The sequence below is a fragment of the Callithrix jacchus genome, chromosome 1 (assembly GCF_049354715.1).
Source record: "Callithrix jacchus isolate 240 chromosome 1, calJac240_pri, whole genome shotgun sequence".
Lineage (NCBI taxonomy): Eukaryota > Metazoa > Chordata > Mammalia > Primates > Cebidae > Callithrix > Callithrix jacchus.
Genome location: NC_133502.1, coordinates 184,247,615 through 184,262,611, shown reverse-complemented (window position 1 = coordinate 184,262,611; position 14,997 = coordinate 184,247,615). Strand labels below are relative to the sequence as shown.

The 14,997-nt window shown below is 61.5% G+C and overlaps 1 protein-coding gene across 10 annotated transcripts in view; it reads right to left on the bottom strand.

The window, feature by feature from the left end:
* The window catches only part of KCNT1 (potassium sodium-activated channel subfamily T member 1), an 81,525-nt gene that overhangs the window by 20,115 nt on the left and 46,413 nt on the right, over positions 1-14,997 (bottom strand). For 9 of the 10 annotated variants that reach the window (XM_054237959.2, XM_035262549.3, XM_035262534.3 and 6 more), the window contains 11 exons: positions 14,672-14,746; positions 14,521-14,604; positions 13,614-13,708; positions 12,332-12,512; positions 6,895-7,059; positions 6,474-6,610; positions 3,494-3,557; positions 3,268-3,376; positions 2,507-2,615; positions 2,107-2,256; positions 1,508-1,746 (listed from right to left, as the gene is read on the bottom strand). In XM_054237959.2, coding sequence (XP_054093934.1) covers positions 1,508-1,746; positions 2,107-2,256; positions 2,507-2,615; positions 3,268-3,376; positions 3,494-3,557; positions 6,474-6,610; positions 6,895-7,059; positions 12,332-12,512; positions 13,614-13,708; positions 14,521-14,604; positions 14,672-14,746 — 1,408 coding nt within the window. Of the gene's footprint in view, positions 1-1,507; positions 1,747-2,106; positions 2,257-2,506; positions 2,616-3,267; positions 3,377-3,493; positions 3,558-6,473; positions 6,611-6,894; positions 7,060-12,331; positions 12,513-13,613; positions 13,754-14,520; positions 14,605-14,671; positions 14,747-14,997 lie in introns of those variants that run through there. The other variant, XM_035262555.3, reaches the window with a different exon arrangement.

Sequence of the window (14,997 nt, the reverse complement as noted above, 5' to 3'; positions counted from 1 at the left end):
CTGGGGAGCTTCAATCTCACTGTGCCTCAGTTTCCTCCTCCATACAACGGGGTCAGCAGCCTCTAGGGTGGTGATGATGTTGAGCAAACACCCATGGGGCCCCGGTGTCATATCAGCGCCACCCAGGACAGCTGCAGTGGCCTTAGTACCAACTGCCTGAGGAGGGGGTTGGCCGATCCTGGGCTCAGGGGTCTCAGCCTTGGGGGTCCGTGCCGCTGGTCAGTCTGCCTGGTGGACAGGGCCAGGTGGGGCAGCCTGGCCTGTGAGAGCAGATTCAGTCACTCCTGCACCATCCCCAGGCTGCCAGTTAGGGGCTGTGGACCTTGAGGTATGGCCCAGGGCCTCTGTGGGTGTAGCGAGGGTTGTCCGAGGTACCCTGGTTTCCTGGAAGCCACCTAGGGGAAGAGGGCCCACTGTGCAGGTGAAGATAGGGTCAACCTCTGCCTGGGCCACTGTACAGAGGTGGCAATGCCTTGACTCGGCCTGTGGGTCTGTAGCCTGAGTGGCTTCCTGGCCTGACTTGCTCCCTAACTGTCCCCCAGGAAGGCCTGGCTGGGGAGGGGACAATGCTACTATGGGTGGAACCCTCGGGGCCACGAGCCTGCACGTGCTCAAAGGCAGCCTGACCCAGCCTGACCCCGCCTGGCACACAGCACCCCGGGAAGAGCCTGGAGGCGTGAGAAGAGACCAAAGCCCTCAGCAGCCTCATCCAGCCAACTCCCAGCCCTGGGATGCCAGGGCCCCAGGCTATTTGAGGGGCATACATGAAGCAGACCCTCTGGGCTGATGGGACCCTCTGGGGCCTCTGGCTGAGCTGACAACTGGTCCTGTGGGCGGTCCCACTTGGACACAGTGAGCGATGCCCGCAAAGGTGGCCACAGGAAGTCTGGGACAACTCCTGTTTGACAGATTCAAAACAGGCCCAGAGAGACTCCACTTGTCCAAGGGTGGAGGCACAGACCAAGAGGAGCTAGCTCTGGTCTCCAGCCCCGCCCTGTCCTGCCATACTCCACCTGGTCTCCTACCACAACCCACCCCACCTGGTCTCCCACCCTGCTCCTCCTGGTCTCCCACCCTGGCCCTGCCTGGTCTCTGGCTCCGCCCCGCCTCGCCTGGTCTTTGGCCCCGCCCCCCCCGCCCCACCTGGTCTCCGACCCCGCCCCGCCTGGCCTTCTGCCCCACTTCACCTGGTCTCCAGCCCCGCCCTACCTGGTCTCCAGCCCCGCCCCACCTGGTCTCTAGCCCCGCCCCACCTGGTCTCTGGCCCCGCCCCTCCTGGTCTCCTGCCCCGCCCTGCCTAGTCTTCCACCCTGGGCCTGTTTGGTCTCTGGCCCCGCCCCAGCTGGTCTCCGTCCACGCCCCACCTGGTCTATGGCCCCGCCCCTCCTGGTATCCTGCCCACTTCACCTGGTCTCCTGCCCCGCCCCACCCCGCCCTACCTGGCGCAGAAGCAGCCAGGCCCTGGAGGAGCAGGCCCAGGGAGCCCCGCGCACCGGCCCTGGCTCACCCATGGAGGCGATGATGCTGTGCACGGGCAGGCGGGCCGGACCCTCGTGCAGCCCCTGCCCCGAGAACGCCCTCTTCTTCCGCTTCTCCTCCTGCTTGAAGATGAAGGCCGAGTTCTCCTCCTTGGTGATGTTGATGTAGAAGCAGGTGTCGGAGGCGGCCAGGATGTGCCGCGGCCCCGGGTTCAACAGGATGCTCTTGTTGTCCTCCCGCTTCAGCCCGATGAGGCACACACCGTACCTGGGCGGGGGCACCACAGCTGCAGGCACCGCCGCCACCGCCCGCCCTGTCCCGCCCCCTGCCTGCGAAGCACCAGAGTCCCCCTCGGAGCTCCTCCGTCTTCCTCCCGGGGGCCATCTGAGGACAGGGCCCTTGGCCGAGCCCTCCTGTCCCAGGAGTGTTGGGGACCAGGGAGCTGGGAGCAGCCCACGAGCCTGGAAGGAGCCTCGGGGAGGAGTGTGTGGCAGGTTTTCATGTGGACCCGGAGCCCAGCCCTGCGGCCGCCCTCGCCAGGCAGGATGACTGGCTGCCCCGCCCCAGGGCCACCCCTGCCTGACTGGGCGGGTGAGCGCCAGCCCTAGGGGCGCAGCCTGGCCTTACTTCTTGTGGGCGTGGAAGGCCGCGTAGGTGAAGCTCTTGCCCTCGTACTCGCGGAAGAACTTGCTGTCGCCCATGCGGATGTGGTACACCTCGTTGCCGGAGCAGCGCCCGTACATGCGCTGCCACTGCTCCGGGGACTCCTGTCCCTCCCTGTGGGCCGGAGCGGGGCCAGGGGACTGTCACCCTCGGCCGTGGCTGCCCCTCCTGCCCGGCTGGATCTCCGGCGGACCCTCTGCTTCCCCTGGCTGGACCCCTCCCTGTGCGGGACTTTTGCCCCCCACGTGCCCCACCACGAGCCCCTCCTCCGGGAAGCCCGTCCCTGCCCCCACGCAGGCCCTGCCTTGTCTCCCTGAGCTGATGGGGCCATGGAGGTCGGTCCCGCGGGTTACGGGGCACTCACTGGCCGCGGGACGTGTGCACCAGCAGGGTGATGAGGGTGGAGGTGGCCGGGCAGATGCAGTTGAGCGCCAGCATGGCATACTTGCACTCCTCCTCACACACCACATGGTCTGCGGGCAGGAGGGGAGGCTAGGTTCACTTGTCAGCCTGCTGCCTCTCTCCTCCCCACAGCACCTGCCCGCTTCCTGAAGGGGCTGTGTAGAGGCACCATCACCTGGTGCCCCCCTGGAGCCCCCACGTGTCTGCTGTCCAGCTCCAGCATCTCCACCTCGAGTCTCTGGACACCAATATGTTACTTGTCCTGAGCCTCTGTGGACCTTCCACCATTCCCATGCTTCTCTCCAGCTCAACTAGGACCTCCAGGGCTGGGTGGGTCCCGGGCACGCCATGTGGACCCTGTCCCTGTCCCTTGGGCACCCCGTGTGGGCCATGCCCACTTTCCCTCAGGCACCCCGAGTGGGCCCTGCCCCTTGTCCCTGGGGTGCCCAGTGTGGGCCCTGCCCGTAGAGGTGCTCGTCAGATGGTGCTCCTGTCCCCACCTGACTCTGATGCTGCCTTCACTGACCCCAGGGCCCCAGCAGAAGACTGTTTATATGAAGAGCTCAGACCTCATAGCCCCCTTCTCGGATTTGGTGAGGATAGGGGTCCACCATCCCCTCCAGCACCTCCTGGTGTGCTTGTTTGAGGGGCTCCAGGCCAGCACCTCCCACCCCCCACACAGCTTGCCCAAGTGCGTGCACACATGCCCTGCCCCAGACGCACCGGCGAACTTGACGTGAAACTTGTTTTCAGGCTTGAGGATCTGGACGTAGAGGGGGCAGTTGGGGGCGAAGTCCTTCACGGCCCAGGCACGAAGGATGGTCTGGTGGTCCTGGTGGGGTGGGTGTTGGTCAGTTCAGGAGGGCTGGCCTCTGTGGGTTGCTGGGTGGCACCGATTCCCCACACCACGGTGCCCTTCCCGCCCGGGTGGGGCCTCAGCCTCACTCACTGCTGCTGTGCGGTCCACCTCGTTCCTGCTGCTGAGAATGAAGCAGGCCTCCCCATTGTCCATCCTGCAATGCACCAGGGCCTGAGCAAGGGTGGAGCAGGGGAGGCGGGCAGCACAGCTGGGGGGAGGGCGGGGGAGTGGAGGTGAGGTGGGGAGGGGAGGGCCTCCCCTGGGAGGAGGTCGGTGCAGCAGGTGCGCAGGAAGATTTTGGGAGGATGGGAGGATGGCAGGCGGAGAGGATGGCAGGCAGGGAGGACGGCAGGCAGGGAGGACGGCGGGTGGGGAGGATGGCAGGTGGGGAGGACAGCGGGTGGGCAGGAGGCTCCTGCTCCCTGCTGGTCAGGCATCACAGTGTGCCCCCTCAGTGGATATCCCAGTAACCTCCCCACCTACCCGTATCACAGCGCCCCCTGGTGGGCATCTTTGTGCACCCTCCACCAGCAGGCATCCCTGTACCCTCGCTCAGGTATCCCAGTGCCCCCCCACAGGCATCCTGGGCCTCTCTAGACTCCCTGGCCCCTCCCTGACAGGCTCTGAGCTGGGTCAGGACTCCTGGACACCCTAGGGAGACTCCAAGCTCTGACACTTGAGAAGGCACAGGACCCGGGTCTGTCCCCTGAGCCTGTGCAGGCTGATAGCAGGTGGGGGTTGGGGGGTAGATGCCACAGGCAGTATGTTCTGGAGACACTGGCTGACAGCTTCTCCCAGCCCAGCCACAGCCCTGAGTGGGAAGCCCATGGTGCTTCCTAATGCAGTGCCTGCTCTTCCTCCCCCGAGCCGTGTTCTCTGAAGCTAATCCCCAGCTTGTCCCTGAGGTGGCCCAGGTAGGAGGGGTATTGGGAGGTCTGGGAGGGGGCTCTGCTGGCAGGGGCTGCCTGGATTTGTCCACCCTCCCAGCTATCAGGGGCTGGGGGTCCAGGGTTGGCAGGAGAAGGCCTGGTGGAGACCCCAGTGTGTGCCAGTTACATTGGCACCAGGGCAGCTGACCTGACCTGGGCACTGGCTTCTTGGGTGCCCAACTTACATGTTGTCATTAGCTATTCACCCAGGGCTGGGCTGGGGTACAGGAGGGAGGGAGGAACTTAGGGGCAGAGACCCCGTTCACTCCCAGTCCTGGCCACTCTATGGTCGGGAAACCTGGGTGGTCACTTCCAGCCCCTCCATGGTCTCCCCAAAGCCCAGCTGCAGAAACTGGCCAGTACTGCTGAGATGCCATCTGAGAAACAGTCGCCTCCTCTCAGGAGAGGGAGTCCCACCTCATCACTAGCATCACTGCCTGCTCTGCAGGGGCCCAGGCCCCATACCCACAGTCCTGGGCTGATCCCTGCCTGGCGGTCATGGCCTATGCCCCTGCCCTCTCCCCACTCCCTGGGCCCAAGCAGGTGCAGTAACCTGTGTACTGGGGACAGGATCACAAAAAAGACTGTATTCTATAGCCAGTGGGCCCCAGCTTGGGGCTCTGGACACGGCAGGGGGAGGGGAGTGATGGAGAGAGACCCTGGGCCACTAAGGACACATCCAGGCTCCAGGAATGAAAATGATGCCAGGAGGGGTTTCCGGGGAGTGTCCCAGAAAGTACACCAACACATTCTGGAAAGTTCCAGGTAACAATACACTCTTGTTACCCTGTCACTCTGCCAATCTGTCTTTCAAAGGAAGCTCCTTCTGCAGCCCCCATTCTCCCACCTTGACTCACAGCAGCCGACTCTCCCGCCCCTGCTCTATTTCGAGCCTCTGCAGAACTTGACAAAGAAAATTTCCCTAAATTTAAGAAGGAGATGTTGAGGAAAAAAAAAAAAAGAAAAAATTTCCCTAGACTTGGAGCAGAGGAGGGTGGAGTTTGCACAGGCTGCCCCTCATCCTGCAAGAGGGAGACGGAGACTCAGCTGGGGCGGCTTGCCCGGGCTGCTCCACAGTGGGTATGGGGTGGGAACAAGGGGCCTGGCTGCAGGGTCCTGCTCATCTGGGCTTGGAACCTGAGCCAGAGAAGCTGCAAGATGCCCTGGGTGGTCCACCCCAGACTGTCCACCCCAGAGAGTCCACCCCAGTCTGTCCACCCCAGAGATCCCACTCCAGAAAGTCCACCCCAGACTGTCCACCTCAGTCTGTCCATCCCAGGCTGTCCACACCAGACTGTCCACCCCAGAGAGTCCACCCCAGACTGTCCACCCCAGAGTCCACTCCAGTCTGTCCACCCCAGAAAGTCCACCCCAATCCACCCCAGACAGTCCACCCCAGACTGTCCATCCCAGACTGTCCATCCCAGACTGTCCACCCCAAAGTCCACCCTAGTCCACCCCAGAGAGTCCACCTGAGACTGTCCACCCTAGAGAGTCCACCCCAGACTGGCCACCCCAGACTGTCTACCCCAGACTGTCTACACCAGACTGTCCACCCCAGAGAGTCCACCCCAGACTGTCCACCCCAGAGGGTCTACTCGACAATTCACCCCAGACAGTTCACCCCCAGATGATCCACCCTGGATGGTTCACCCCAGACAGTCCATGTTGGATGGTTCACTTCAAAAGATCCACCCTGGGAATGGTCTACACTGTTCTCATGGCTTTCACTGGCCATGAGAGTGATGGTTGATGCCCCAGCTCTGAGCAGCTGACCTGTCTCAGGAAGGTGCCGAGATAGTCCACTTTGGAGGGTCCACCCTGAATGGTCCACCTAAGATGGTCCACCCCTAGCTGGGTTAACTCATATTGGGCCAAGAACCCCTGGCACCCACCCTTGGGACCCCTGGCTACAATCAGCTCACTGGGCCAACTCAGGACCCTTGGCCATGAGAGTGGCAGCCAATGCCCTAGCCCTGAGCAGCCGGCCTGTCTCAGGAAGGTGCCCCTGTGCCACCCACTTCACCCCCACACTGCCTTCTTCATCCCGCACTGCCCCCTCTGCCCCCCGCACTGCCCCCCTCCGCCTCCCATCCCCCCCCCGGCACCCTGCGCCATCCCCTCTTCCCCCCAGCACTCACTTGGCCCGCATGAGGTCCTGGTCTTTGAGTGCAGAGCCCTGGAGGTAGATGACCCGCTGGGACCACAGTGGGATCTGCAGGACTCTGCGCACCTGAACGTCCATCTCCGTGGGGCACAGGATGACCACGTAATAGTCCTGCCGGCCAGGCGCAGGGTCAGACCCTCTGAGCCAGCCCCTGCCCATCCTGGGCGGCCCTGCCTTCAGGACTGTGTTCACTCACCACCTCTGGGCCCTGGCACTCACTGTGATCTTGCATCTGGTGGGAGGGAATGGAGGGGCCCCCACAGGACCCTCCTCACTCAAATGTGGGCTGCCACTCTCACAGAAGGGGTAAACTGAGGCTGAGAAGACTTAGGGACTTGCCAAGCAGTCCTGGGAAGAAGATGGCATCTCTGGGGGCCGCGGTCAGGGGTCCTCACCTGCAGCCGGGGGTGGGCGTAGAACTCGTTCAGGAAGTCCATGAGGAGATCGATCTTGAGGGAGCTGACGCACAGGACCACGTGCTTCTCTGTCTGCGCGCGGTGGCGACTGTAGTTGCCCCCCGACTTCTGCCGCTCCATCCAGAGGTAGACGAGCTCCTCGAACTGTGGGCAAGAGTTGGGTGAGTGCCGGTGACCAGGCCAGGGGCAGCGAGGGCTCCTGGGGAAGCACCTGGGGCCCCCAACACAACTGTCTGCTGGGGGCCAAGGGCAGGGCCTGCTCAGGGGTGATATCTACATTAGGGGGGCCTTTCCCACACAGAAGCTGCAGGTGCTGACAGCCCCAGATGACACAGAGCAGGACGCAGGCCCAGCTGGCAGGATGTGTGGGGACCAAGGGAAGAGGGGCGGCTGGAGATTCTGGAGTAAACTGAGGGTGGGGAGTCTCAGCCAGTGGAATTAGAGATCATGCTCCTGTTGGTAAGAGCAGCCAAATCAGGAGTCAGACCCCAGTCCTCCAGGCACTCGCTGGCCTCAGTCAGGAGCTCACATCCAGGTGGGGAGTGGTTGGAGGCCGTGGGTATGAGGACTCTGTCTGCCCCCGCTCATGATCTGCAGACTCAAAGGGGACAGATCCGAAACAGAGGCCACCAGGCCTCGCAGCACCCACCCGGCTTGCCTGGAGGGGATGGCTTCTGGCTTTTCTGTTTTGAGATGCAGTCTCCCAGGCTGGAGTGCAGTGGCTCATTGCAGCTTCCGCCTCCCATGTTCAAGCGATTCTCCTACCTCAGCCTCCCGAACAGCTGGGATTACAGGTGTGCACCACCACACCTGGCTAATTTTTGTATTTTCAGTAGAGTTGGGGTTTCACCATGTTGGCCAGGTTGGTCTTGAACACCTGACCTCGGGTGATCCACCTGCCAAGGCTCCCCAAAGCGCTGGGATTCCAGGCGTCAGCCTCTGCGCCTGACTGAAAGTCTCTGGCTTTTCTAAGCATCAAGTTCACTCCTTCATTTCACATATTTTATTGAATTATTCTGTGTGAGACAAGGTCTCACTGTGTTGCCCAGGCTGGAGTGCAGTGGTGCTATCACAGCTCACTGCAGCCTTGACCTCCTGGGCTTGGGCCATCCTCTGGCCTCAGACTCCTGAGTAGCTGGGATTACATGTGTGCCAGCACCACACCCAGATAGTTTTATTTTTTGTAGAGATGGGGTCTCACTACATTGCCCAGGCTGGTCTCGAACTTGGCCCAAACGATCCCCCTGCCTTGGCCTCCTGAAGGGCTGTGATTCCAGGCATGAGTTATGGTGTCCGGCTCCATTGACCACGTGTGAAATGGGCAATGGTGGGAGCTCCTGTGCAGTGTGGACCAGCATGGTGATGAGCAGTTACATAAATGAGACCATCTCGTTGCTCTTATCCAGTGCCTGCTTCCTTCCAGTGACGACACTCCACTGCCTTGCCACACGGAACAGGTCCACAGCTGGGAGGTGCTCCAGATTCCAGGGCGACTGGAACAGAGGCTCCCCGTGGATGGTGCTGGCAGAGGGCTCTGCCATCAGACACCCCAGGGCTCGTGTCCCCTGCCTCCCACGAGTCTCAGCTTCCTCACCCGCAAGATGGTGGCATGGCACTTGCCTCTAGGGCTGCCGTGAAGACAAAGGAGCTAATGCCAGCGGCTCTGTAGTGACCCCTAAAGGTCACATCTGCCCAGAACTTTGCCATATGATGACCTGGAAATAGGTCTCTGTAGATGTAATTAGTTAAGATGAGGTCCCCCTGGGTTAGAGTGAGCCCTACATCCAATCAGAGGTATAGAGAAGAGGCCAGGTGCAGACAGGGCGGAGGCTGGGCTTTCTACCGCATGGAGCTCCAGGGATTGTGGCACCACGAGAAGCTGGAGAGAGGCGTGGGACGACCTTCCTCAAAGCAGCCAGAGAGGGCCAGCCCTGCCAGCCCCTGAAATTCTGATTCTGGCCTCCAGGGCTGGCAGAGGATACATGTCTGCTGTCTAAGCCACCTGTCTGCTTTGGCGGTCAGGGCCTGGAGGGATGCTTCTGGGAGACCCCCAGCTGGCATCACTGTGTTCCAGGAAGGACACTTGAGAGCTAGGGCCTCAGGGTTGTCACTCTGCCTCAAGGGCGGTCACCGGTGAATTCATCTCCGTGGAGACCAAGGGCAAGGGCAACGCAGCCCCTGTTACCATTGCCAGTGAGAAGCTGTCTTTCCAGAGTCATTTGGGGGAGGCAGGAAGCGCCTCAGATGGTGGGGTCAGTGGCATCACTGTCCCGATCACCTCCAGCCCTGCCAGGGATGGCACAGGTCCACTGTGGGCCCGGTTTGAGCACCAGGCCTGGCAGGGTTGATGGGACAGAGGGTGTACTGGCCCCTAGCCCCCGCCTTCCCACGTCTTGCTTAGGACTCGTCCCACTCAGGGCCTGCTTTGCCTGCCCCACGTGGGAGGAGGGAGACAAGGCAGGCAGGCGGCAGCCGATCTGAGGACCCCACTGTGGACACAGCCTGAGCTGCAATGACACCTCCACGTGCAGGCTGCTGGGGCGTCGGTCACCGTCACCATGGCCACACCTGTTGATGAAGTCTGTTCTTGCAATGACGTGCGTCTGTTCAGTGAATTTCCCCGAAGAGCAGTCCAGGTGTGTTGGTGACTATAGGACTCTGTGCACCTGGAGTCACCTTTTTTTTTTTTTTTTTTTTTTTGAGGTGGCATCTCTCACCCAGGCTGGAGTGATCCCGGCTTGCTGTAACCTCTGCCTCCTAGGCTTAGGTGATCCTCCTGCTTCAGCCTCCCCAGGAGCTGGGACTACACAGGTGGATACCATCACACCTGGCGAATTTTTCCTATTTTTCATAGAGACGGGGTTTTGCCATGTTGCCCAGGTTGGTCTTGAACTCCTGATCTCAAGGGATCTACCCACCTCAGCCTTCCAAAGTGCTCGGATTACAGGCATGAGCCATTGGGCCCAGCCCTTTTCTCTTTTGAAAGTCTCACTCTGTTGCACAGGCTGGAGTGCAGTGGCACGATCACAGCTCACTGCAGCCTCGACCTCAGGGCTCAAGCGATTCTCCTGCCTAAGTAGCTGGGACTACAGGTGCATGCCATTATACCCACCCAGCTGGTTTTTGTATATTTTGGTAAATATGGGAGTCTCTCTATATTGCCCAGGCTGGTCTCAAATTCCTGGGCTCAAGCGACCCTCCCGCTTTGGCCTTCCAAAGTGTTGGGGTTACAGGTGTGAGCCTCACGCTTGGCCTTGTCTTATTTCTTGATGGAGATAAGGGGAGGTGGGGGCCCCTGATGCTTCAGGAGCAGAATGGGAAGGCGGCCCCAGCCTACAGGCTGTGGATACAGCAGAGGAACACGGAACATGCCTGCTGCACGTCCTGATTTGGCCCTTACCTGTGGGCGCCGCGGTCTCCTGAGAAGCACAAGAGTGCTTCGCTGCTGCTTTATTTGAAAGTGACCCTGGGGTCGGCTGGGGCTCCTCTTCACTTTGGGATGTGTGGAGTGGGGAGAGGAGCCGGATGGCGCTTGAAGGTGGAGCTGTGTGTGGCTGGGCCGTGGGCCCGCAGGGAAAGGGGGATGCGGGATGCATCGGCTCTACTGACCCATCCTCTGATCTCAGCTGGGCTTGGGGCCTCTCAGAGGTGTCTCTGGAAGGGCTTGTGGGGAATTCAGAGACTGGAGAGGCCAAGGTCTCTGCAGAGCATCCGGGCACAGCAGCCTCAGCAGGTGCTGGCCACGTGGCGAAGTGTGGGCAGGGGAGGACCAGGGACAGAGGCTGGGGGCCCATAGCAGTGTGAAGGGTGGCTCTAAAAGTGGTCCCCCAGACCTCAGAATGGGACCTCATTTGCAAAAGGGTCTTTGCAGAGGTGCTTATGGTAAGAATTTGAGGTGAGATTTACAGACTGGGGCAGGAGGGCCGAGGTGGGAGGCAGTGCCCTCACCACACTGTGCTCCTGGCCTGGCTCCCACCCTCACTCCTGACCTGCAGGGAAAGGAACAGGGTGCGGGGTGTCAGGAAGCAGGCGTCAGAGGGGAGAGCCCAGCTCTACCCCCACCCCACGCAGTGGTTCCTGGTGGGTGAAACCCTGCAGGTGAGGCAGGCTACACACTTTTAGAAGAAAACAGGAAGCCAGGTTTATGATCGAGGGAGGGAATAATCTTTTTAGTCAAGACAGGAAAACAGAAAGTGTAAGAGGATTGGTGAGTCTGACTGTTAAAATCCAAGCCAAGCTGCCTGTAATCCCAGCTATTTTGGGGCTGATGCGGGAGGATCGCTTGAGCCCAGGAGTTCCAGGCTATCCTGGGCAACAAAGAGAGTCTGAGACACCCCCCAGCTCTAATTAAAAAAATCAAAACTATCCGTGAACGGAAGATTCTGTAAGCAAATTGAGAGCAAGAAGTAATGGGGAAGACTGCACATGGCCGGGATTCTTCTAGAACAGAGGCTGGGTTCATGGGTGAGAACCGGGGGCAGCCCAGAGAGGAGAGGGCAGCTCCCAGAAATGGGAGGCTTGTGGCACCGGGCGGTGGGGTGGCCGGCAATTAGGCGGAAAGACGTGCATCTCCCCATATGGAGTCAGGGGGACGGAAACCTGCAGATGGGGAGAACGTGGCCCACACCAAGGGCTGTCCAGCTGGAGCTACAGCTGTGGCTGGAATGCAGCCAGGGGAAGAGCCAGGCCAGGCCTGGACCCCCACCTGCGCCATGCCCTCTGCCGTTTAGGGAGAGAGCTGGGCCGAGCCTGGGTTAAGCATAGGCTCCGTGGAGGCACTCCCTGCCCGTCTCTCTGGCATCCTGCAGCCACCTGAGGGTCTGGCCACCACCTCGCCCTTTTTCTCCCACCTAGGCTCCTGCAGAACGTGCCAGTGCCCACAGAGGTCCTCTCCCACTCCTGTCTCCCTGATAGCAGGGACCCTCCAGGGTGGGCTGGGGTGCCTGGAGGAGGTGTCAGAGGCAGTCTGGGGTGAGCACTCACACCCCAGGGCAGCTGCCCTCTCTAGGCCAACTTTCCTGCTGCGGCCCCACCCTGCCCCCTCCTCTGCTCAGGCAGTGGGCCTCAGCAGTGGTGGCAGAGAAGCTGCTGGGGTGGCTGGGGGGCGTGCCCTTATGGGCCTGGCAGCTGCTGCACCCGGCTGTGGATGGGAATTGGGCTGCCTGTCCACCCTGATCTCTCTCTGCACTCCGCGTGGGGCCTGGGAGGTCCCTCTCTGCCACCTCCCTGGACGGAAGATGCCGGCTGGTGGGACCCCATCACTACCCACTGCACTGAGCACCACCAGATCCACTGCAGACCCTCAGTGGAGGCCTCCACGGAGCAGACACCGCCTGCCTGGCCTCCTGGGAGTGACCCTGCCCTGTGCCCACAGCCCTGGCAGCCCCCTGCCCCTGCCGGCGCCCAGGGGACCCACCTGCAGTGGGAGCACCACGAGGGCCACGCAGATCATGATGACCACCAGCAGCTGTGATGGCCAGATCTTGGGCGTGACGTCACCGTAGCCCACGGTGGAGAAGGTGACGATGCAGAAGTAGAAGGAGGTCAGGAGGGACAGGTTCTCGCCCGCCCGCTCCAGGTGCTGGATGCCGCAGGTCCTGCAACCCCGGATGGTGAGGGGCGGCCTGGGGCCCAGGAGCTGGGGCCATGGGCCCTTGGGGCTCCTGCCTGCCCACGGGACCCTCGCCGCCCATGAGACTGAGCTTTGCCTCGTCACCAGGTGAGCCCCACCCTACTGACAACTGGGTGTTGTCAGGCCCTCAGCCCCGCCCATCTGTCCCCAGGCTCTGCCTGGGCCACCTCCGGCTGGTCGCTGACTGACAATACGGCTGACTCCTTGGCCACAATGTGGCAGCCTCTGTTCACAGTAAATCCCCAGAGCCTCCCTGCCTGCCCGGCACTCTCTCCTAGGCCTCTGGAAAATTATCTGGGAGCAAGGGATGCAGGGCTGTGCCATCAGTGTGGGCTTGGGTGGGGCAAGGGTGGGCATGGGATTGGGTCCTCCCGCCCCATCTCAGAGCCTTGCCCCTTACTTGCCACATACAGGCCTCTGCCTGGCACAGCCAGACAACAATGGGAGGTCTAATGGGCAGGGCTGGGGTCACTGGCAGGTCCCAGATGCCATCTGCATGGATGCCCCAATCTGCCCGCTGAGCTCTGTGTCTGTCATGAGGAGCAGTGGTGGAGGGGAGGTGGGAAACACAGGGCACTCTCCCTGCTCCCAGGGCATTGTGCTTGCCTGGCATCCCTGCCTGGGGATGGGAAGTGGTGACCAGGCCTGGCTAGGACCAGGACACAGGCGGGTGGGCACAGGAGCACACTCAGGCGAGTGGACGCCTTCGCAGCTCTGGGTGCCCCCACACCCTGCTCTCAGCTGGGCCTCAGTCAGGAGACACCCCTGGCCTAGGGGCCAGTCCCCTTCTCTATTGCAATGGCATAGACCAGGAAGCCAGACTTGGGGATCACTGGCCTTGAAAGAGTCAAACTGCAGGGCTGCTCACAGAGTGTGAATGTGGGCTTGGAGCTGTCTCCCGACCTCAGTCCCAGCTGGGTGGGCTGACAGCAGCAGCCCAGGCACCGTGGCCTTTCCTGTCCCCTGACCGCCTGGACACAGGCGTCTGCATCCTCTCACTCGGCTCTGCTTGCCTCTCGGGCCCTCCCAACGTCCTGGGGAACTTGCACCGACAGCTGGCACTCACCCCGTGAAAACAAGGCACAGCAAAGTGCAGAAGAGGATGAGGACCTGGTTGAACATGGCCGACTGCGTCCGCAGGATGGCACGGTGGAAGTCGTTCTGTGGAGGGAGCGGCGGCTGTCAGCGAGCAGGGACTGTGCACCCCTCCAGAGTGAGCAATAGAGAGTAAGATGGGGAGAACAGATGGTCCAGCCACATCTGCATCTGCGCTGAGGCCCATGGGGCAGCTTATGCCCAGCCACACCTGCATCTCTGATAAGGCCCACCTGGGCAGAGCACCCCTCTGCTGTACTCTCTCAGGATGGGTCCCTAGCTTGCCTATGTCCCTGGGGATGAGGCTTAAGGCTCAGGCCAGAGGGCTGGTTAGTGTGCAAGGCTTGGACCCAGTGTGGTAACGCTGCCTTATCACTGGGGCAGGAATAGGGGCTGTGAGCCAAGGGGTCTGCCTTGGAGCGGAGGGGTTGCCTAAGGAACTGGCCATGGCAGGGGCTGCTACTATTCACACGACAGGGGCCTTGCAGAGCCACTCAGAGCAGGGCCTGCCTGTGGCCCCAGTTTCCTCAGATGCTCAGCACAGGACCTGTCTGTGGTCCTGGTTTGCATGTGGCCTGGCATTTGTGGCCCTGGTCCTCATGGCCTGGGTTTGTCACACCCTGCACGTTGTCCCTCCTCCTGCCAGTCATTTAATTGCCAGGGTTCAGAAAAGCTCTGGGATTGAGTTTCTTCCTGGAAAGAGGGCATTTGAGGCGTGGCTTGGATATTTTATAGGCACGGTTTCTGCTGCCCTGGCCTCCTGGTCCTCCATAGGTCACACCAGGGCCGGGGCATGGCAGGCTATGTCTCACAGTGTCTTCCAGGGCCAGTGAGGCTGAGGGTGGCCCCCCAAGTCCCAGTTGCACCCCCCAGCTTACAATCATGTTTTCCAGCGCATGCTTGGCCAGCCAGCAGTTCAGAAAGACGGGGATGAACAGGTTCCGCAGCGGCGGCCAGAAGATCTGTGAAGGGGACAGGTCAGGGATGGGGCTCCAGGACCCCCACTCCTGGTGGCCGGGGCTCACCCACCGTGATGATGAAGGGCAGCGTGTTGATCATCTCCAGAACAAAGGACACTCGGAAGATCTGCTCCCAGATGTTTCCCTGGGGGCCAAATGGGGCATCAGGGGGGTGGGGGGGTGAGGGTAGGGCCTGGTGGGGAGAGGGCAAGGAGCCCACCCTGGAGGTCAGGGGATAAAGCTGGGAAGTGTGAGGAAATGAGAGCGGGTGGGGAGATGGGAGAGGGTGGGGGAGGGTGGGGTGGTGGGGGAGGGTGGGGAGGTGGGGGAGGGTGGGGAGGTGGGGGAGGGTGGGGTGGGGACCCCCTTCGAGGTGCCACCCCAGGTAGACACTCA